General features: G+C 34.4%; 2 protein-coding genes and 2 long non-coding RNA genes across 11 annotated transcripts in view; 2 read left to right on the top strand and 2 right to left on the bottom strand.

The window, feature by feature from the left end:
* Cda5 (Chitin deacetylase-like 5) overlaps window positions 1–19,518 on the top strand; it is a 71,627-nt gene extending 52,109 nt beyond the window's left edge. For 2 of the 8 annotated variants that reach the window (XM_066299282.1, XM_066299278.1), the window contains 11 exons: window positions 7,852–8,048; window positions 8,096–8,139; window positions 8,187–8,333; window positions 8,535–9,524; window positions 14,507–14,605; window positions 14,987–15,180; window positions 15,769–15,994; window positions 16,164–16,293; window positions 18,299–18,606; window positions 18,655–18,853; window positions 18,911–19,518. In XM_066299282.1, the coding sequence (XP_066155379.1) occupies window positions 7,852–8,048; window positions 8,096–8,139; window positions 8,187–8,333; window positions 8,535–9,524; window positions 14,507–14,605; window positions 14,987–15,180; window positions 15,769–15,994; window positions 16,164–16,293; window positions 18,299–18,606; window positions 18,655–18,853; window positions 18,911–19,069 (2,693 nt within the window). In that variant the 3' untranslated portion in view covers window positions 19,070–19,518. The other 6 variants (XM_066299279.1, XM_066299280.1, XM_066299284.1 and 3 more) reach the window with 6 other exon arrangements.
* On the bottom strand, window positions 8,508–11,894 carry LOC136348468 (uncharacterized). Its single transcript, XR_010733663.1, has 2 exons — window positions 10,321–11,894; window positions 8,508–10,249 (listed from the first exon to the last, which is right to left on the bottom strand). It is a non-coding gene; the product is annotated as an uncharacterized lncRNA (long non-coding RNA).
* On the bottom strand, window positions 19,080–23,130 carry LOC136348467 (uncharacterized). Its single transcript, XR_010733662.1, has 2 exons — window positions 23,043–23,130; window positions 19,080–22,933 (listed from the first exon to the last, which is right to left on the bottom strand). It is a non-coding gene; the product is annotated as an uncharacterized lncRNA (long non-coding RNA).
* On the top strand, window positions 19,855–23,309 carry Ir21a (Ionotropic receptor 21a). Its single transcript, XM_066299292.1, has 6 exons — window positions 19,855–20,286; window positions 20,422–20,621; window positions 21,558–22,081; window positions 22,137–22,470; window positions 22,526–22,724; window positions 22,779–23,309. The coding sequence occupies exons 1-6, from the start codon at window positions 19,870–19,872 to the stop codon at window positions 23,307–23,309; spliced, it is 2,205 nt and encodes a 734-aa protein (XP_066155389.1). The 5' UTR covers window positions 19,855–19,869.
* Window positions 23,310–24,143: the final 834 nt, after the last annotated feature.

Genomic DNA, 24,143 nt, shown 5'->3' with positions numbered 1-24,143 from the left:
AAATTACAAAAATAAATAGAAAAGGTGCAATACAAATTCTGTTTCATAACATATAAAGAATAACAATAATTTGTTTGTTAATGGGAAATAGCAAATAATAAGACATTTAATGGAATGTATAAGAATATTAATAATAAAAAATTAGACAAATTTTTTCATTGAAGAACCTTTAGGCAATATGGTAGTTTCGACTAACTTTAGTAAAAATAAACACAGCCTCAACTTTTTCTCTTAACGAACGCATAACTAACAGATCAATAGCACTTTTAGATATTACCTAGTAATTTATAAAAAAAAAAAACAGATCATTTGTTAGCATAAATTTGAAAGTAAATTTTATTATTATTATTACAAATTATATCAATTTTCTTATTATTTGTTACTGACAATTAAATTCAATTTGTATTTATTTTTACATTTTTTTTTCAATTTATGACTTTTTCCTCAAAAACGAATCAATCGATTTAAAATCAAATTCTACCATTAAATGTAATTTAGAAACATCTTTAATTTGAGGTCTCACTTAACCAGTACTACAATTTTTTAAAATCCTCTATTTTGCCCTGGCGGTGACATCAACAACAAGTATAGACAAAAAAAACGAGAAAAAATGGTATTTTTTGTACAGTTTAAAGCTGGTTTAGGATTTAAAAATAATATTTTATTATTTATTTTTTATTACTATTTGTTATTTATTAATAATAATTTAATAAAAAATAAGGGTGGGAAGAGGTGGTATAATTTGGAGCCGTATGGTAGATAGAATGCACAGGGTATCCGAAATGTCATAAGGTACCATTGCTACATCTTAAACGGTGAAAGTTCCGAGATCAGTAAAAGTAGAGAAAATGTGTCAAACTTGGGCGTAAATAATATTTGACAACAGTGTTGCCAGTTTTTGTTATTTTCCGAAATATTGGGAAAAGTCTTAAAAATTGCAAAATTAAATTTCCATAGTAAATCGAAAACTAAAAATTTTTCTAAAAAGCATTTCAAACAAAATTTTTAAACTTTTGAAAGTTCTTGACGTGTGCGATTTTCTAAATTTTTTAGTTGGCCTAATTTTCAGCTTTGTTTTTTTTATACGATCCTAGATAAATTTTGGCAAATTTTGAAAGAGTTCATTTAAGACTTTTCAACAATGTTTCACACGATAACATTTTCCAGCGTTTTGGTTTGAAAGGGACCATCATCAAAGATTTTTTTATAAATGTGAAAGGAATTTTATTAGAAAAATAAAAATCAACGATTAAATAGCAAATTTAAAATCTTAAAATAATCATAAATTCTTAAAATATGAATGTTCAAAATGGCTACCGTTGTTTCGTAAAGGTTTTCAAGTATTTGTAATAACCTTGTTTTGAATATTATTTAGTATTCAGCGGGTAGTTTGTTGGCAAGAAATTTGAATTTTTTTATCAAAATCCTTTTCATTTTGTGGTGTTGTTTAATAAACTTTACTTTTAATAAAGCTCCATATGGAGAAATCCATAGGGATTAAATCAGGTGGTTGTGCTGGCCAGTTCATACGACCTCAATGTTAATTAAAACCCTGTTTAGGGATAAATGTGATTATTCTCCTAACTCCATCGATAATCAATATTGCAACTAAACCATCCAATACTGCAGAATCGGCTTTCTTCTTACCCTAAAATTTTGTGGTAAAAATTAATATCCCAACTCTGTTTTCGTAAAAGCTATCTGCAAAATATCCTTGTCTTGCTACAGTTCTTTGGCATTAAATGGTAGACCTTTCAACAGCAGCATGGTATGTTTATGTTTGGTTAAATATTTCACTAGCAGAAGATTTCGATACCGCAATTTCATTTTCAATTTCTCTTAGAGAAACATCAGTATTGTTTATATTTTTATAATGAACATATCCTAAAACGTACGGAATAGAAATAGTCAATAAATGAACATAGCATGATCTGTGCAAGAGTAGTACAATACCTAATACGTTCATTTCATATACGCCGTCTATGGCCGTAAAAGTTGAACTTCTTTTCGTGGTGTTACTAAATGACCCATTCTCGTGCAAATTCTTTTCTATTCAAGAAAACATTTTAAGATTTAACACTCTTCCTTCTGAGTGTAAATTTTCGTAAAAAGCCTTTATAAAGTTACAAAATTCGCTTATGTAGACAAATAGTTTATCAATTTTTTCTTCATCAAAATACTGCATAATCGAGCCAAAGTGTCACAATGAATTGGAGAATATTGTTGTTCAAAAAATAAATTAGCAACATAAAACCATAATATGTCGTCGCATATTGTAGCTATAAGTGCTCGCAATGTTCTTTTTTTCCCTAAGTCAATTTAACGAAAGAATTTCAATTTTTAAGAGCTTATTCTAGTAAAGCTCGTATGTTACATTATGGGAAACAATGGTGGTCATTTTGAACATTAATATTTTGAGAATTTGTTATTATTTTAAGATTATAAATTTGTTATTTGCTCGTTAATGTTCATAATTGTAATGAAACTCAGTTCACATTTATAAAAAAAAAACTCATGATACTCTCTTATAAACCAAAACGCTGAAAAATGTTGTCACGTGATACATCGTTGAAAAGCCCTTCATGAGCACTTTTAGAATATGCCAAAATGTATCTAGATCCATATTAAAGAATACAAAGTTGGGATCGTTAACTCCAGAACAAGGCTAACTATTAAATTTAGAAAATCGCAAACTTCAAGAGTCCAAAAAATGAATTTTTATTAAACACCTTTTTGAAAAATCTTCGTTTTTGGATTTATTATGTAAATCAAATTTTGGCATTTTTCCGATATTTTCCAATTACTTGAAAAATTAAAAAAGATGACAAGACTGTTTTCGAATATTAACTAAGCTTCAAGTTTGATACATTTTCTTTAATTTTACCAACCCATCATTACCAACCGTAAAGTCCCATCATTCAGAAGGGAGCAATGGCATTTGAGACACCCTGTAAATATATTATAATAGAATATAGATAGATATAAGCTCAGGGAATCGCTTTCTGTAAGAATATATATGAATTTTATTTTCTAACTAATATATTCGTAACACATAAACCAAAATACAGGGTGTTTCCTAAATACGGTACATAACTTCGGGAGCGTATTCTACAGCTAAAATAAAGGTAATTTTGTTATATAAACTATATCCCAAAAATGCTTCGTTGCGGAAATACGGGGTGTGAGAATTTCTTTAAAAAATTACAATTTTTTTAATATTTCCGAAAGTACTTGAGACATTTTAATGCAATTTTGCAAAGTTTGAGAGTTAGCAACGGTGCATATTTTACACTAAAAACAGTGGCTGTTGCATAACCAGTGGCGTGCGGGCAGGATAATTGCTGGATATTTTAAAGGAAAAATGTGCTACGCCACTGAACACAAGAAGTTCCAAGAGGGACTAATGAAAAGCAAATCGGACCTTGTTATTTGTGTGATGCTCATAAGAATAATAGAGCTACATCTTATTATACTTCATGTAAAAAATTTGTTTGTGAAAATCACAGCGAAAAAATAACTACATGCAATTTTTGTAAAAACTCTCCTATGAACATGGATTAAAAGAGTATTATTAGATTAAGTATTACTGTAATAATATATAGTTAGATTAAGTATAGAAAATAAATTCAAAAAAAAATTGAGAAATTGAATAAAAAACGATATTTAATAATTTGCGATATAAACTACCGCGCATGCCCGTTCGTGGAATATCAACATGTGCGCCCGCTCAAGGGTTAATGAAGCTTAAATAAATATGTCAATAGAATACCAACTACGGTATTAAATTGTTTTCATATTATCTTTGTGCTTTTTTTAACAATAAAAAAAAACTATGTTGTTACATGTCAACAAGTAGAAAAAATGGGAATTTAAGTTATTTAATTGAATTTCTCGAAAATCGTTGCTCCTAGCGACACCAATAAGGTGTAACTTTTTTAACTGGAAAAGGTAGAGGAACAAATTTTGTGAGTCCGAAATGACATACACCGTGGCACAAAAAAGTTTAAATGACTCCTAATTGTCAATTGTGGCCCCCTGTAGAAGATACACCGAAATCGTCATTAAATTTGAGTTGATCATCTCCAAAAACCCCTTATATAAGGAATTTCGTGAAATTAGCCCGGACTATTCCAGAGACATTAAAGAAAATTTTATTTTATTTTTCAACTTTAGCACCCTGTATCTCAGTTATTACCAACTTTTTTTGGTGTAACGTACATTTAGCTATATTGCATTATTTTTATGTCATAAATCCATCGTTGCTCCGTGTCCCATTGCTTAAGACTCACCCTGTATATTTGCAAAAGTTCGCAAAAAGGTACGTTGACGTTACAAATGATCAGGGTCATTCCACTTAATGAACTAATCGCTTTCACGCGTCTGACAGAATAAGCTTGTGTAATAACGTCTACCAGAACAAGTATAGCAATTTGTTAAAAATTTTACATATTTATTAAAAGTAATAAAATTGAGATGGAGATATAGTTATTGTGTCACATTATTGGCCTGAAGCCGCAATTACTTTTGTTGTGACAGACTTTCAAATACTGTTCTGACCAAAACTATAGTATGGAAACATACTTGCGCTTATTAACGACCATCTAATAAGAGAACTGGGATTAACTTGACCTTTCCAGAAATTAGATTTTTTCTTTATTTGTCGTTTATACAGGGTGTTTCAGAAAGATTGCTACAATTAAGTATAGCGTACTAGCGTTTTTGGGTCGGATAAATACATCAAAACACTGTTTCGAGCAGTTGATAGGTGGCACTACCTGCGTTGCACCTAAACTCAAAAAATCGATGTAACTTTTTTATCAGCGACGATAACCTCCATATTTTTACTAATTCTGATACCCTGAACACTACTGCATCAAAAAAAATTATGAAAAAAAACTTTCGCTTTAATTTTTATCCAGATATTTTTTGTTTGATTTTTGGGTGCACTGCGAAGGATTTATGGAAACCATCGATTCGTTAATTCGCTCCTGTTGACTAATTTAAATACGAGGTGTCTCAGCAACTCTGTCACAAGGCGATATCTATATTATGATTAGAGAAATTTGAAAATATTTTGGGGATAGATTGTTTGGTTTGCTCAAACGCACAATGTGGGGCGACTTTACTGTTTTTACTACTTCCGGTTATACCGGAAATCAATGTTAACTTCCTTATTTCAAATAGAACACCCTGTGCATTTTTGCCTTTTAAAAATCTGCATTAATATGATTAAATAATTATTGGGTCTCCTTATTCATAGATCTTACATTTCCTGTGCTTCGATACATGGACTAAATCGCCTCCGCATATTTCTTTTGACTTTTCGAAATATTTGAAATTCTTGACATACTGTTTCACAAGCATTGGCAAAGAGTTCCACTAATTCCACTAATAGACGCCACTGAACAGAGCTCTTTAGAAAACAATTTGGACATATAAATGTGATCTTTAATGGTACATTTGCGTGTACCAAAACTCATCTCAATATCTTAACGAGTTTTCGACAAATGTAAAATAAACTATTAAAAACGGAAAAACCTACATTTATATGAGCTTTTTTTAATTTTTTTATAGATGTACAATATGTCCTTAAATTTTCCTCACAACATTCTGTAACACTCTGTATATTTGATAAAATGATCATTAACATGTGTGGCCACTAGAAAGTTTCGACTTAAACCTACTAAGTGTCTCTTTTTGTGTTTTCTGAAGTCACTGGCATATAAATCTGTGTCTAGCAGCAGAGAGAAGTTGTAAGGTACTATTTAAGAACGTTGAGAACCCTGAGACGTGAAAAACCGCGTTCAAGGTGTGGAAAAAATTTGGTTTGAGACTCAGAAAATGTATTAGTGTGAACAATCGACATTTCGGATTGAATTATAGAACTTTATCTACATACAGTCAGCGGCAAAAGTGAGTGCACACCATAGAAATTGAAAGAATAATGTATTTAAGATAAACTAAATAATGAAAAAGATTTTATAAACATTAAATATAGGTACACATGTGGTTACATAAAAACATGGTAATAATTGTAATTACCTAAATGGATTACAAATCGATTTATAGGTGATTGCCTTATAACAGAGCTTTAAAATAGAGGCAAAACTCAGTACACAATATTACAAATCGGCGTGTTCCAATGCATTTTGTTAACATTAACGATAAAAATTACTACTTTGTTGGTCCACCATTGGCCTTGATGATAGCTCTTAATCGTTTGGGCATAGAATTAATTAAATTTTGCGTAACAGTAGGCAAAATTGTATCCCATGCTTCAAGTAGTGCAGTTTTGAGAGAAGTTTCGCTTGTAATTTGTTTAGAACGCACCTTCCTGTCCAATATTTCCCACAGATTCTCAATGGAATTGAGATCTGGAGACTGGGGTGGAGTATGGAGTTGTTTTGGAACGTTGTATAACAACCATTCCTTGACCACATGGGCAGTGTGCTTGGGGTCATTATCTTGCTGATATACCCATGACCCCTGTAAACCTAATTTGACAATACTGGGCTGTAAATTAGTTTTTAGGATATTCATATATATTGTTTTATCCATTATTTTGTCAATAAAAACCAACTGCCCCACACCAGAGGCTACCATTGCACCCCAAACCATTACGGAACCACCCCCGTGTTTGATGGTGCTCAAGAGATTTTTGGGATCCAGCTCAGAATTTTTCGTTCGCCATATTTTTGACCTCTTTTTTTGACCAAATATCTCAAATTTACTTTCATCTGTAAAAAGAATCGTGTTCCAAAATTCTAGTGGTTCTGATAAGTGTTTTTTTACAAAGGCCACTCTGAGGGTTCGATTTTTAGCACTAATAGCTGGCTTTTTACGGGGCATACGACCATGGAAGCCTTGCGAATTGAGTGCTCGCCGAATAGTACGAACATTTATGAGAGAAGTCCCCTTCTGTTCTGATATATCCCCGGCTAATTGAACTGCACTGATTTTAGGATTTTTTTTAACCGTCCTTGTTATATCGCGTATATCAAGAGGTGTTAATTTCCGTGGACGTCCAGAACGAGGTTCATTGCGCACACTACCCGTAGCTTCATACTTATCCCAAAATTTTTTTATAGTTCTGTAATGTCTCTTCACTATATTTCCAATTTTCCGAAAAGACTTGCCCTCTTGCCGCAATGTTACTATAAGTTTGCGTAAATCTTCTGATATTTCAGTTCTTTTATGATTTTCATTACGTTTTGCCATGTTGTTATTTGTTGGATATTGTATTAACAGCCAAAAAATTAACAAATCGTACGGATTACTTCTTCACTGCATTCCACTTAGTTTTAACTGATCTCTAATAAACAGACTGTGCACTCATTTTTGCATCGTATTTTATGGAGTCCTGTGATTCCCCAAAGTCTACCTTGTTGCCAATTGTATATAAACATGTTTTTAAGTGGTAATTATGAAGACAATAGAACGAACATTTTACCGTATTCATAACTTTAAATAAGGTTTTTTAAATATTTTTTACTACGAGATAAATTGTACAACTTTTAAGTGTGTACTCACTTTTGTCGCTGACTGTACAATTTTTATACAGTCGGTAGGTATTTTAGGTAGCTGTTTCAGCAGCTTCTTGCCAAGACAAAATATTTTACCTTGGACTGTATTGCTGGTTGGTCGCTATGCTTTATGTAGCCTTTAATTTATATTTGATTTCAATATCGTTTTATTTGTCATTTCGTGTTCTGTACATATACGAATATTTCTTAGGTTTTGTCAATCAAAGTAAATAACAATTTAAGACAATAAAACCTTGATTAATTGATGGATTGAATATAGAGCTTGGTATCTTTCGATGTTAAATTGGGCTGGCGCCTTCATTCGTAGATTACACGCCTCAAAACAACAACTATCAAACCAACCCTCCCAGTACCAGAGGTAGTACCACAACTGTGTATCGCGGATCTCCTGCACCGGTGAGAGATGAGACTCCAAAGCGTGGAAATATCGTTTATAATAATGTGAATCAGGACATTTATCAGCAATCTTCTACCGTGAGCGATTACAACGACAATTCCTATCAGGTACGTTTGCTTTTATAACCTGGATCTGCTTTAACGGTAATTTTCAGGAAGAAGATCCTGCCTACCGGCAATCGAGCAGAGCCACCTCCAGGTAAGTTGGTAGATGCGGTAGTTTCCTGAGATTAAGTTAAGATTTAGCCACAGGGGAGACAGGAATGAAATAAATGATATTGAGGAGGTTGCGACAACTAAAAGAACTTCTTCAACTCCTGCAATCAGGAAATCTTCTACAACGGCGCAAGCACGTACCTTATCCCCACAAAAGATCACTACCACCCCTTCAAGGTACTACAAAACTACAAGCTGAATTCACTTCGTTGGCCAATTAGCAAGAAAATGCTTATTCGCTCTCATTTTTGTAGTATCTTTGATATTGCCATTGATATTGATCATACGAAATCTCATCAAGCTTGCGTGAATTTTATATTTTGCTTTCATTGGTTATAAAAATCAAGGGGATTCTAAAATCATTATCATTTATTCTAGCCAAGCGCCTGTCACAGCGATTGAAAACCAAACACAAGTTGCACTGTCAAATAATACAAACCCGGGACACGTAGATGTTCCTGATTCCTTAAATACTCCTTTCGAATCAACGACGGACTTCGAGCCTGACTTGCATGAACCATACACAACCAAACTTACTCCATTAGAGCATTTAACTACAGTTGAACCCGCTTTTCACTATATCACCAAGGCACCCAAGTCAACTCACCAGGTCTCTTCTAGCACTGTTAGCAATGCGAACGTTGATGTAGAGGTGCAGCCCTCAGTGAAGCTAAAATTTATCGTTCCGACCACATACTCACCTCCCAAATACTTACGAAAGTCCATTTTGCGTAACAGCTCCATAGTTTCTCCTTCGTTGTTTAGTTTCAGGCAGAAAAATCAAACTAAATCCAACCCGACTTATCAGTACAAAACATTGAAAGCTGTGCGAAAGTTGATAAACCCGATAACTTTGAATCATGAGTTAGAAAAGTCAAATGGGGCTACCTATGAATTAGCAGAGGACATTGTTTCGAATCTAGAGGAGCAACCCCAAGACTCTAACAGCTCTACTACTTCTACGACTACGACATTATCATCCACTACGACTTCAATTCCCACGACAACAATAAAAAATCGACTATTCGAATTACTGTCGAAAGAAAGACAAAGACCATATATAGAAAATGACAAATCCTCAAGTGAAAAGCACTTCTCACTAACGGTAGAAATTCCTCCTCCCCAAGACTTCCTTCCCGACGCAGACGAAGAAAAGGTAGAACCGGACCAACCACCGTCCTACAAACCTCGACCACCTTCGTTCTCACGACCTGACTCTAAAACAGAACCTCCTCTCACGGCGTCCCTCCCCGCTAGAGTATCCCGGGTCAATGCTGCCATTAAATCCCTCATTGCTATTGGTGGAACTAAAGGACCGACCAAATGTACCAACAAAGGTCCGAAATGCAAGGTCGAGGCGAAACAGAGGTACTTGATATTCGTCCTCTTTCTGCAAATTAATTTGCATGGAATAGCACCGATTTTCCTGATATTGCACCTCTTCTTAACCGAATTTGGTAAACGCTTTCAGTAGCCAAGGAATTTTAACTTAAAGTTAGTGAGACTGGAAGTTGACTCTGGACCTTCCCTATCCGGACCCAGTAACATATTTACCTAATTAACACCATCACACTAGAACAATTTAGGTACACTCCCTTCCTATACGGCAGCAGAGTTTCTTACTTGCAGGAAAAGGCTACTTGCTTTCGCTTACTACTCTTAATTAGCACATCCCTTGGAGTAGCAAACTTGCTGGCACTGTTATATCTACATATACGTACACAAATATATATGTAAAAGCTAAGTTCAAATTCATAGGATCTAGAGGTATATAGGCAGTAGTACAGGGTTACTGGTTATAAGTAGACACCCCTTTTAACTTTTTTATATAAAGAAAAAAATTGAAACATTTATTAATTGTAATTAATATGAATGCAATAGCAGTCGGAGGAAAAACATTACTGCCTATATCTTACCAGTTTGGTTCATCTGGAGACAATTAAATACAAGTAGAAATGGGCTGCCACGACAAATATATGGGGTCTGCAGGCAAAAATCCCTCAAAAACAATCTGCTACGTCCTTTATGCTGCATTTCGACCAAGTCTTTGAGTGTAAGCAACAGGACATAAAATCCTCTTAGAGACACGAGCACTGAATATGAATGTAATAATAATGGTAGGAAAAACTCTGAGAAGATTAAGGCTAAGAATTAAGGGTAATACCTTAAGCTTCATTCCATCTCTACGTTTAATCGCCGTCCAGTTACGTAAGAGCAGAACTGGAATGAGATATAGAGTCCTAGTAAACTTTAATTTTCTCAGATTTATTCAGTGAACTTACGCAAAATCTTTTATAAACAAATAAAAAAAAACATCCTCGGAAACCATAAAAAAAAGTCAAAACATGTAATTCTTCATCTAAAAAATTCAAACAAAATACACTCGCTTTCACATGAAATGCACCACCCAGTAATACTAATAATTAAGTCTTGCAACTTTGGCAAAATAACGCTTCATAATGGAGTATCAAGCGATCAGACTTTCAGTAAAAAAATGCAACATTTGTTAATTAAAAAATTAATAATGAGGGACATCGCCTCGTACGGCAATGCAAGCACGCACTCTTCGCGGCACGCTTTGCAACAAATGATCAATATCCTTCTGGGATATTTCATTCCATGCTACCTCAAGATGATGTCGTAGGTCATCCGCATTGTTTGGAGGCCTCGGTAAATTTCGAAGACGGCGACTCATCATGTCCCAAATATGTTCGATGGGTGATAGGTCCGGTGACCGTGCAGGCCAAGGCAGTATTTCCAATTGTGCTTCTTCCAGGTATTGTCGAGTAATGTTCGCACTATGTGGTCTTGCATTATCCTGTTGGAAAATGCCATTTGGTGAAGTTTGCATGAAGGGTACTGATACTGGCCTCAGAACGTTGTTAATGTAGCGACGTGCGTTTAGGGTGCTTGGAATGAACACAAGAGAAAATCTTCGACCAACACATATCGCACCCCAGACCATAACATAAAGCTGTGTGGCGCCTTCCACAAAATTGCAAATTTCTTCTTTCACCTCGGTATCGTCTGACTCTTCTACGACCATCATTGATCCATAAACAAAATCGCGACTCGTCACTGAAGACGATATTGTTCCACTCATGACTCCAATCAACTCGTTCTTGACGCCAGGCCAATCTGGAAGCTTGGTGTTGGACGGTTAGTGGCAGTCGTAGATTTGGGTGGTGTGAATGCACGCCAAAAGACGAAATTCTTCTGTAAAATGTTGCCATCGTCACCCGACGATTTAGAGCTCCCATCCAATCTACTGCAACAGACATTGTTGCTTGAAATCGATCACCAATGGCCATTCGTCTAAGAAGTCGATCTTCACGTGCATTGCTGCTGCGGGGAGGATGTCCAGCTGGACGATGTTGCTGAACCTTTTCTTCAGACCATGAAGACCATATTCTCGCAATCGTGGTGTGGTTCCGATTCATTCTTCGGGCAATCTCACGAAGAGAAAGTCCACCCTCCTTCATGCCGGTAATTCGCCCTCTATCGAAATCCGAAACGTGGGAAAAATTTCGACGCTGTCTCACTGGGGGCATCTTGAGATGTCTTGTTCGCAGTTCAACAACAAGATAAACTGATACTTCCATGTAAATATTATTTTATTTATTTACAATTGAATAAAAAATCTAAAAGGTCAATGACAAAAAAACCACCAGCATTCTTTCTTTTTTACTGAAAGTCTGATCGTTTGATGCTCCATTATGAAGCATTATCTTGCCAAAGTTACAAAGGCTTAATTATTAGTATTACTGAGTGGTGCATTTCATGTGAAAGTGAGTGTAGTTTAGAAACCTATTCAGAAATTCTGAGATTGAAGGCCTATTAATAAATCCTACACAGGCTGATTCTCCAGTAATTTCCTTAATTGATTATGTAAAAACTAAAATTGGGTGATTATTAAAAAAATTGTTGATTAGAGATATATAATCAAAATTTCAAAATGGTACCACGTTGGGTTATAATAGCAATGTACATGTCAATCTTATTTTATGGGATTGAGAGGAAACTCAAATAACTTCGATATAATTGCATCATATTCCTCTCTATGCTTCGATTTAGTTTAGTATCGATTGTGGCACTCCGAAGATCAGTTTAGAGTTTTTAATTGCTATCAGGTCGGATCAACTCCAAGCTGTCGTACACCGGGATACGACATTTCTCTAAAGTGTGACATCAAAACCTGAGGAAATCCTGAGACTTAATGAGAACCAAATAACATTGTCAAAAACCGTCGAAACAATATCTGAAAATGCTCGAAAGCCTCATTAAAAATTCATAAAATTTGTCAAGAAATGTTCTGAAAAATAGCAGCAAAACTTCTAAACTCGGGAATCCTTTCAAAAATCATGAATAACCCTTAAAAAATCACCAAAAAAATGTCGAACATTATTTCAATCTTTTAACCACCTTAGAAAATTTTGAAGTAGTCTCTCAAAATACACCAAAATCAATGTAGCAATTTCAAAAAATTGTACAGGAAATCCAATACCAGCTTCTAAAACCTTAAAAATTTTAAAACTATATCCAGTAATCAGTAAAGGATATTACAAAAATATCCCAAGTTCGAAGGACTTTTCAATAATCCCCGCTGTCCGATGTACATTCTTCTGGGATCACGAAAAAATTATGCAGTTACATAAGTGTAATATACAAGATGTTATTGAATAAGTGCCCGATATTTCACAGGGTGAATTTCCAATTAGTTTGAAGATGGAAATTTCTTAAAAGCACATGTCCAAGTCCATTTTGTTTTTAAAATGCCGGGAATCAAAGTTAAAAAAATTGATCACGTATTCTTTGATATTTTTCGATCTCGTTCAGCTAATTTTATGAAATTTCGTATCCAGGGTTTTTTTGAGATGAAGAATCTAAATGTATCAACGATTTGGTTGCATCTTCTAGAGAACGCCACAAGCAAGCATTAGGACACTTTCAAATAGCTAAAACTTTTTTGTTCTACACTGTCACTTTCGAGCAAAAAAAATGTTTTTTCTCTACCTTGTCCGTTTTAAAAAAATTGTACCTTATTGCCATCGCTAGAAGCAACGGTTTCCGATAAAAGTGCATCTAAAGCTAATCATGGATGCTAATTATCCAAAAATGCTAATATAACTTACTATCTTACCTTTTATCCACAGAAACAAGGAAATAGCCCTTCAAAAATTAAATGCTTTAAGTTTTTAACAAAAATAGAATTGTATTAAATTTTTTGTAATAATAATAATATATTTTCTTTGAATATCACGAAATGAAGCTAGATAAATAATAAAAATTACAATAAATGTTAAAAATGTCCTTCTTGCTCCATGCGTGCATGCAATCTCCTCATGAACAACCAACTCTCTAACACACTTCTGGAGTATTTCGAATCATTTGATATGATTCTATTACCCTACTTCTACAAGGTAGAGAAACATATTTTTTTGCTCGAAAGTGACAGTGTAGAACAAAAGTTTTAGCTATTTGAAAGTGTCCTAATGCTTACTTGTGGCTTGCTCTAGAAGATGCAACTAAATTATTGACTGAATTGAATTTTTCATAAAAAAAAAACTCAAAATACGAAATTTCGTAAAATTAACTGGAAAAGATTGAAAGATGCCAAAAAATATGTGATCTATTTTTTATGTGTGATACTCAGTGACTTGAAAACTAAACGATCTAGAACACACGTTTATAAGAACTTTCCATCATAAAACTATTTGAAAAATAACTTTATGAAATGTTAGACACGTACCCAATAATATCCTGTATACATTTTTATGTAGAAAAATAGTTGAAACCTACTTCTCAGCTATTTACAAGTACTTACCTGCATACACAGTAGCAGTATCTTTTTTAATTGGCTTAAGAGTTATTTCTCAATTTCAAAGTAAAAACAATTGAAATTTTCGATTTCAACTATCAAAGTAATTCTAAACGACTTCTTCAAGAAACAATTTTGCTTAAAAATAGGAAATAAAATTAGTTTACTCTTAGCTCAAAACGATATTTCAAAAGATGTCAAATTCCCCGTATAAGAAAATCATTTTTCTCAGGATGAAAGGTGGTTTTTGAGCAATCAAAAACTTCTATGAAGAGTGGCTTTTTGTCGAAAAATGCAAAAATTGGTCCATTTGAGGTATAGGCAACCGCATCTGAGGATACCCTATATATTCTTCACCTTTAGTACCATAAGTTTCATTTTCTAAGTAAAGAAGCTAAAAATGATGTTCACCTATAACCGACAACCCCGTAGACATAGAAGTGGCGGTATACGGCTCCGCATGCTTTGTTGGGTGGAGTTACACTGTAAAATTGTACAGCAACCTACTAAATTACAGTTTACTTAATTTTAGAACACCTTCAAGAGGACGAGGTACATCCCATTACACGAACTCTGCTTCTATTGCTAGTAACGAAGTTACCGTTAACGTTAACAGGGGTACTCCAGCTCCGTAAGTTGACTGCATGGGAATAAATGATTTGCGTGTAGATCTTAGAAACCGTAAGAGACACCTCATTAAAAGGTTTTAATTGTCACTGTTTCCAAGACCCGCATGAATGAATGTGCTAGTAAAACCCTGCAGTATTGTGTTTGCAAAAGTTTACCGGAACAGTTCACATTACAAAACCAAAAAAAGACACTTCTACAGACTCGATTTTAAATTATAGATAGAACACATTTATTCCTTACACTTATGCGGTATACAGTGGCTAAGGTGATAAAAAAGCATGAAAGTGCAACTAGGATTCATATAACAGTTTTTGCAAATACTTACTCTGTTTAATTTCTTTTGCTGACGAGCTAAATGATGGATAGTGAGCTTCGTTTATAGCCGATCTCGCCCAACGTTGAAACCTTCGACCTCCATTGTTTCCAAGGCCTCAGAATTTATAGATATCTACAGAAATCCCCCACGAAGGCCTGATGCCCTCTACCCTCAGCCCCAACCCGATAAAACTGCTGCCAAATGTAGGAAGGATGTTTGCTTGTTACCTGATTGCTACTGCGGTGGAAAAGACATTCCTGGTAAGCAAATCTGAATCGTTTTAAAAGGAAAAAAGACGAGGTTTCAAAGGCTAAAAAAAGACTAAACGTGATTTCCTAAAGGTATTTTTGTTAACTAGGAGAGATTCCTGTAGAAGAAGTACCACAAATAGTCTTAATGACTTTTGACGATGCTGTTAATGACTTAAATAAACCGTATTATATCGACTTGTTTGAAAATGGACGTACAAACCCCAACGGCTGTCCCATATCAGCCACCTTTTACGTTTCCCATGAGTGGACAGATTACAGCCAGGTGCAGAACTTATACGCCGATGGCCACGAATTAGCATCCCACACAGTGTCGTAAGTGGCCCTTTTTGGCCATTTTTGGACAGGAAAAGCCGTCTATTTCTATAATCAATTAACATTTCAACATTCTGAAAACAAAAATGACATATTATTGGTCTACATCGTGGGCATTTCAAATCTGACTACACCATACCTACACTATTCTCTTCTTCATGCCCTTGTGCTGCTATTTATGTGTTACATTTGTATACATTCATTGTTTTATTTAATTTTTTCATCGGGCTTTTTCTTTCTTTTCTTGTGCCTACTAACTCAAAGGAGACTTACCCGTTGAACAAGTACCCCAAATCGTCCTTCTCACTTTCGACGACTCTGTTAATGACCTGAACAAAGGTTTATATCAAGATCTCTTCGAAAGAGGACGAACCAATCCAAATGGATGTCCCATCGCTGCTACCTTTTATGTGTCCCACGAGTGGACAGATTATAGCCAAGTGCAAAATCTGTATTCCGATGGCCACGAACTTGCCTCTCACACAGTATCGTAAGTTCAAAAAAACAGTATTTTGCACATTGCTAGATATTGCTTGCTTCACATTGCACCCTTATGATTTCACTAACAATTTCAATGTTTGTACTAATTCCTGGGAAATGCTTAAAACATCGCAGAACAAGTCCCTTTATAGATTCTAATAGAACATTTACGAATTTAGGCATAGCTTTGGGGAGCAATTTTCGCAAAAGAAATGGACAAGAGAGGTTGCTGGACAAAGAGAAATATTAGCTGCCTATGGAGGAGTCAAATTGGACGACGTCAAAGGAATGAGAGCGCCCTTCTTATCGGTGAGTTTTCAATAAATTATTGTATGATATAGCGTTCCTATTCGATAAAGCAGGTTCACATGTGTAGACCGGATTAAAACAACCTCCCTTCTATAAATGAATAATATGCACCTTAATTAGACTAACTGTTTCTGGAAAGTGGTTCCCACCAAAAATTTTAAATATTATTAAAGTAATTTTTGTTAACTTTTAATATTTTATAACATTTAAGTCGTTGGCAATTTTATACACCCCAACAAATAGTTATATAACAAAAATACACACAAAAATGTCATGTAATTCCAGCTAAATTTTTTACATAACCTTTCGATACCTATATGTATTACCCTTTTCCCCTAATGTAATACCTGTAGAGTTTGTGTTCCAGACACAAAATTTAGCACTATTTGAAAAGCGATTATGGTCTAGTTAACAATTTACCACTGGAGTCACTTATGCGCTAACCGTTACTTGTTTCTTCATATTCACCCAAATATACAGAATCTCTCAACTGTATCTGGTTCCAACTATTGTCTATTAAAATAATTGATGTTCTATGATACTGGTTCCTCATCATGTTCCTCTCTTGAGAAGTAGCTTCATCCCTAAAAGAACTTATAATAATATACTAAAAAAATCTTCATCAAATATATCCAATAATTCCGTTATAGTCAACACCCCAAAAATATCAAAAGATCACCATGATGCTTTTGAAATTTTAACCATAGAATGCCCGTTGCCATAATTTTTGAATACAACTCCTTTGCTACTTTCAGTTTGACCGGAAGTGAAATAACCTTCACTATTTCACATCTATTTTAAATACAATATTACGCATATTAGTAACATTTGAAAAGAGGACCAGATTATTAGTCCGCAACAATCTGCGTCACATATTAACACCTGAATTCAAAATTGAAGCAAAATAAATGTTTATTTAAGTATCAACATTACGGTAACAGTTTCAAAACAATCCACATTATTTTGCAAAAAAAATTCATTTTTATTTCCAAAATTTTAGAAAGGTATAAGGAAAAAATCACTTTTAAAAACGCTCAATACACTGCATACACATCAACATCGAAAAGCAAAAAAGAGTTTTAATTCATAAGAGATCGTATGTAAAAACTTCTGTAACGTCACTATTCGACGAGTATGTATAGGTATATTTTATTAAAAGTGTGCAATCATAATTATTGGTGTGAAATGCAATTTTTGCTATTCAAACTCTCAATTGCCACCACTGCATCAACGTCAAATAACACTTAGTGCTATGCGCTCGCATCACATAATCGTCTTTGTTCATTATGTGGGACTGACACGAAACTGAGACACTGAGAAAAACGGTAAAATACCCAACCAATGGATGAAATTCCCATACGTTACACCTTTCATTTTCATTTAAAAGCGTACATCAGATAACGATATTTATATGTTACGCAGCACTTAATATTAGCTCTATTCATAAGTGAATACTGACGGTGATGGTAAAGGAAAATTTAAACAGACAAAATTGAAGATTTTTTTTATTTTTAGAGTTTTACTCGAATGCTTTTGTTGATATAATTTTTAACCCGAATTAGGACTAGCAGCGAGGTTCAATTAGCCTACTTTTCTGGTTACCATTATTCAAAATTTTAGGCATGAATAACAGTAGGATGTGATTAAAAATATAGAAAAACTAAGAAATTTCACTAACATACTAACTAATGATTAACATAGAAAACTACATTCCCGGGTTGAAAAACGTTCCACATTGCATCAGTATCGGTGGACCCACAATGCGCTACCAATTCACCGTTACCAATTCCGTGGTTGTTAGCACTTATTAGACCGCCGTGGTCAAATAGCCCCATATAATGCTTGCTTGAAATCCAAAAAATTCCGCTAATCGTAATTAAAAATATTGTTGCAACATCGACCATTATTCTTCCGTAGAAGAGAACTTGTTTTAATCAGCCGTATACTCGCGAAAGTGAGCTATTCCATTCAATTAAGGTATTTATAACTTTCAATCTCAATTTAGGTGGGAGGAAATAAGATGTTCAAAATGCTCTACGACTCCAATTTTACTTACGACTCGTCAATGCCCATCTACGAAAATAAACCTCCAAGCTGGCCTTACACTTTGGATTACAAGCTATTCCACGACTGTATGATTCCTCCTTGTCCAACCAGATCTTATCCAGGAGTGTGGGAAGTGCCCATGGTGATGTGGCAAGATCTAAATGGAGGAAGGTGCTCTATGGGTGACGCTTGCAGCAACCCACCAGATGCCGACGGTGTCTTTAAGATGTTGATCAAGAATTTTGAGAGGCACTACACTACCAACAGGTATGTTTTTAATATTTGAAAACGATTGATACGAATTTGAGATTTTAGGGCTCCATTTGGACTCTTCTACCACGCTGCGTGGTTCACGCAGCCACACCACAAAGAAGGTTTCATTAACTTTATTGACACCATATTGACCATGAAAGATGTGTGGCTGATAACCAACTGGCAAGCCCTCCAATGGGTGAGGGACCCTGTTCCCATTTCAAGGTTGAATAATTTCCAGCCATTCCAATGTGATTATTCGGTAACTACTATGATTTAATGCTGCAGAAAGCAGATTTTAATTTTTTTTTTAATTCAGGACCGTCCAAAGCGATGTAACAACCCTAAAGTTTGCAATCTCTGGCACAAATCAGGAGTTCGATACATGAGGACCTGTCAACCCTGTCCTGACATTTATCCTTGGACTGGCAATACTGGTATTCGTAGTAGCAAAATTGACAACGACATCGAAGATTAGACGCTTGAGCGATTAGAATTGGTGTTTTTTTCTTATTAGGATACTATTAGGCCATTAGATGTTAATTTCAAAGATTTCTTGGTAATCAAGCCCGGATTATTTAGGTGTAACAAATTAGCAAATGATGTTCTTTAGGTGTCAAGTTAGCCATCAGCTAATTCATACCTGAATAACATCAGCAATCATGGCCTTAGTGAATATTTATGTATATATCGGCTAGGATGTAATAAATTATAATAATTAATACTGCCAAGAAGGTTAGTTTTATCATGGTGTTCAAGAAGATGTAATTGATGAAAACACTCTGCCTAATACATCAAGCTATAATAGGCAAAAACGTTAGATAATTTTTATATTATTCCTAATTTATTATAAATTTTTGTTGCGTGTACAGAATAAATTGTGAGACGAATCCAGTGAGTGATAAATAATAAAATATTTCGAGATTACTTTAATTTATTTTTCCTCAAAACAATTTTATTTCGGAACAGTCAAGGATCCCACGAAGTCCATTGAAATAACACCTGCACCGCGATCAACAATTCACTTCGATACATGCTAAATGAGATTTTTTTTTCAATATTTCCTATGCCGCTCAGTCTCAGTCGGATAGAAGATATTAACTGACAATGTTAGGGCTACTAATAGTAACCTCAACGTTATTAATTCCGGCAAGCTTTGCAACGGTAGAATATTCAGAAGCCGTTTATACTGGGGTAACAAAAAGAGCATTGCAAAAATCGCACGAAAAATCGAGAATAACGAAACTCTCCGAATTATTTCTGGAACGAGATTTATATATGGAAGATCCAGACGTTTCTTTAATAAACCTCCTCAACAAAATTGCAGTGAAATACCTATCTGATTGCACCACAGCAATTTTGTACGACAACTTCACAAACGCTCAGGAGAAAGTGTTTCTGTCAAAACTTTTTCAACAATACCCCCTAATCCAAGTACACGGAACCATTCCAACAGACTATCATATTCAGATAGGGGAATTGATAAACCAGCCAGACCAAAAATGCGTCCATTTCATCATTTTCGTCAAAGACGTAATGAAATGTCAAGATGTAGTAAGTAAGCGAAGTGAAAAAGTGGTGATAGTGGCAAAATCTACTCAGTGGAGAGTTCAAGAGTATTTAAACAGCGAGTTTTCAAGGGAAATCGCGAACCTGCTTGTAATTGTGAAGTCTGAGAAATATATAGGGCAAAAGGTAAGAGAGAAAAATATTTAAAAATACTAAACAAGTGAGTCCCCCTTGTAACAGCTGAACCATCATCTATTGTCACCCCGTAAATTTACTATTGATACATGAACCGATGAACAAAAAAAGATAAATTATTTTTAGCAAGAAGCACCCTACATTCTCTATACTCACAAACTCTTCGTGGATGCCCTGGGTTCCAGCCAACCTGTAGTGATAACTTCGTGGAGCGAAGGAAATTTTACCAGAAATGTTGAATTATTCCAGCCTAAACTAAAACATGGCTTTTCAGGACACAGGTTTATAATAGCTACTGCCCATCAACCACCCTACGTCATTAAAACGTAATTGGCATTTTGTTATGCAAGTGTCTTTGAAATTAACGCCATAAATTAAACTACTTATTCTACACCCCAAAATATTAATACATTCGATGAAGACTTTCTACAAATATGTATCAAACAACTTTTCGATTTCCATATACAGGGTGTGACGGGTTAGCTTCTGAATGTTATTTTTAAATGTTTCCAGAACGAGTTGAGATAAATGAATGAACTTTTGAACAATACCATAAACTTTTGTGCCTTTTGTGAAACTTTTAGTAGTAATGGATACATATGTCCAATACATAAAAACTATCCAAACCTTTTCTAAAAGTCAACGTCAATAATTGTTTGCAAGAAAAAGTAATTTTAATCACTTATCAATGCTGTTTTATTAGTAACATCACAGAATGTTTCCTCAACATATTGCAGCAATTTTCCGAGATATTCCGTCGCTTAAAATAAGCACAAAAAATTCTTCTAAACTTAATATAACTTTTTTTAATTCATCACACTGTATTTCAGAAATTAAACGATCCTGAACATATGTAAATTTGTGCAGTGAGTTTAGGAAATGTCTCGTAATAATAAACGATAAGTTAACATTCATTTTTCATAGAAACAGATTTCAAGTGTCTTTTTCAGGCAACAATCTTCAAATTAATAACTTTTGTTATTAATTGTCAGTAAAAGTACACTACTTCCCTCTATTACCCACTCCTAAGCAAATGTGCCCATATCTTTTTCGAGGTTCACAAAGAGCGTTGAAAGTTAGAACAACGCAAAAAATTCAGTTCATTTATTTAAATATATCCCGAAACTATTAATTAAAAAAAAACGTCCTCAGGAAGTAATACATCATATCCTGTATAGCTAACTTTCACGTGGTTAAATGTATTACACTATTTTCAGAAACACCTTGTATATCTAATTCCCATAGTCAAAATTTTTATTTAGGAAGAGAAATGAGAGGGATGAAACTGAGTACTCTGGCATTGAGATACAACTAGTGAACTTACTATCAAAAATGTATAACTTCAGCACTGACTTCAAGGAGAGTTCAGAAACAGAAAAACTTGGGTCTGGTGAAGCTGTTATTAAGACTCTTAAAGGGGGAAATATAAATATGGGTATAGCAGGAATTTACATTACAGACAGCAGATATAATGCAGGCACTCTTAACTGGCATGGGGAAGACTGTGCCGCCTTTATTTCTTTAGCTTCAACAGCATTACCAAGATATCGGGCTATTATGGGACCATTCCATTGGTCAGTTTGGTTGGCACTCATTGGAGTGTATATTGGTTCCATACCACTATTTTCGTATTCAGAGAGATTAACTCTAAAATATTTACTCAGTGACCCACTTGAATTTGAAAACATGTTTTGGTATGTTTTCGGGACCTTTACAAATTGTTTTACATTTACTGGAACAAAGTCGTGGACAAAAGCAAACAAAGGCGTTACGAAGATACTGGTTGGTAAGACATTTGTTTATACATTATACTTCTATTATAATAAAAAAAAAACTCCTAGGTATTTACTGGTTGTTCACAATTATAATAACAGCATGCTACACAGGTTCAATTATTGCTTTTGTGACATTACCAGTATTTCCAGCTGCAATCGACACTGTTGAGCAGCTGTTAAATCATAAATATCAAATTGGAATGCTGGACAAAGGAGGCTGGCCCACTTGGTTCAAAAATGTGACGGGCAAAAACAGTGAGAAGATTCTTAGTCAAGTTGATTATGTCCCCACTGTCGAAAGTGGTTTAGTGAATGTAACAAAAGCCTTCTTTTGGCCTTACGCAATGTTGGGATCTCGCGAAGAACTTCAATTTATCGTAAAGACAAATTTCACTATGGGGTAGATAACAACTAACGACCCAATGAAACATAAACTCTCATATCAAGAATTTTAGAAGTAAAAAAGCTTTGCTTCACATAACACAGCAATGCTTTGTACCCTTCAAAGTGGGCATTCTCTTACCATCACATTCAGTATACAGCGAAATTATAGCAGAAGGTGTTCAAATGATCCTGCAATCAGGCTTCTATTTGAAAATGAAAAGTGATGTTGAATGGGATATGCTAAGATCAGCAACTGGCAAACTTTTAGCAGTAAGTCATTGTGTTTAAACTTACAGGATAAGTTATCTTCTAAATCAATTTCAGGCCAATTCTCATAGTGGGGGTCTGAAAATGTTACCTCCAGAAGATCGTGCTTTAACACTAGACGATACACAAGGCATGTTCCTGTTACTTGCTGCAGGTTATATTGCCGGGGCTGCCATACTACTTTCAGAGATTTTTGGAGGCTGCTTCAACCTCTGCAAGCAAATCAAAATATCTCGTATACATTCTTCCAATAGTTCAATACCTAGTAATCCTAGGTTTCATGAACGACAAATTAACAGAGAATGGAATAGGGAAACTTACATCTCAGAGATAAGACGGAGATCTGCTTCGTTGAAATCAGGAGTGATTGAGCTGGGGGATTTGAATGCCCCACTACACAAAGCATCTAAATCTAAAGAAGTTGAAAACAAGGATTTTGAAAAATGCAGAGAACCTTATGAGGCAGAAATAAGTGATATTGAGGAGAAAATTGGAAAATTGTTTAATGAAGCTTTGAGTGTAGACAATGGCGGTGGTAGTACATCGTCAGTAGAGAAGAACATGAAAGAAAATGAAAAAAATAATTAATGAAAAAATTGTATAGAGCAAACTAGACAGTTTTCATTTGCAAATAGAAGTGTCTACTTAAGTAGCAGTTTTTCTGTAATTGCAACATTCAAATTTTTCCAAGATCTAGCTACCAAAATCATCACTAGGCAAGCCTTAAAGTGTTAAAAATTAAATATAGTTACAAATACTACTTTATAGACATTCTCAGAAGTATTTAAATTTGGGATTTTGGTTAGAATTTAACAAGTACCAAAATATGAAAATTTGCACCTGTACACCTAAATAAAATTGTGTTTTTCTCTCTTACAGTTTCCAAGCTCTCAGTGGTAAGCCTCAAATTTGGAACACTTTGTACTTACACTTTCTTGCTATGCAAAATGTAACATAAAGGTACACCATTTAAAATAATTTATATTGTGCACTTTATTAGAAACTTTAAAAATTTAAATTCTTCTGATTTAGCTGTGTATCATGTTACCCGCCTCAATGTGTGTTTCCATTTTATTTTAAAATCAATTGAGTTCTTTTTTGCTAAACCATTCATGTGTATTTCCCTGTCTACAATAGAACATCTTCAAAATAAAATTTGATAAATAATCAATGTACCCTAAAATGAGTTCCTGATTTGCACATAAAATGAGTATAGATTATAAAATTAACTTTGAATAAAGCATCTTTGATATACAATGATCTTGGATGCTTTTCTCCACTCAATAGTGAAGGGCTCATGACCTTTCATAGAGGTAATCTTGATTGTTTCATATAATTGTTGACACTGAAAGATCTAATACTTAAATTGAAAGAAAAGAGTTACAATAAAGGGCCACTTGAGATATATAGTAAAGTCATATT

This window comes from Euwallacea fornicatus, chromosome 33 (assembly GCF_040115645.1).
Source record: "Euwallacea fornicatus isolate EFF26 chromosome 33, ASM4011564v1, whole genome shotgun sequence".
In the NCBI taxonomy this organism is placed as follows: Eukaryota; Metazoa; Arthropoda; class Insecta; order Coleoptera; family Curculionidae; genus Euwallacea; species Euwallacea fornicatus.
The sequence above is the reverse complement of the archived record's forward strand: the minus strand, read 5'-3'. Positions and strand labels throughout refer to the sequence as shown.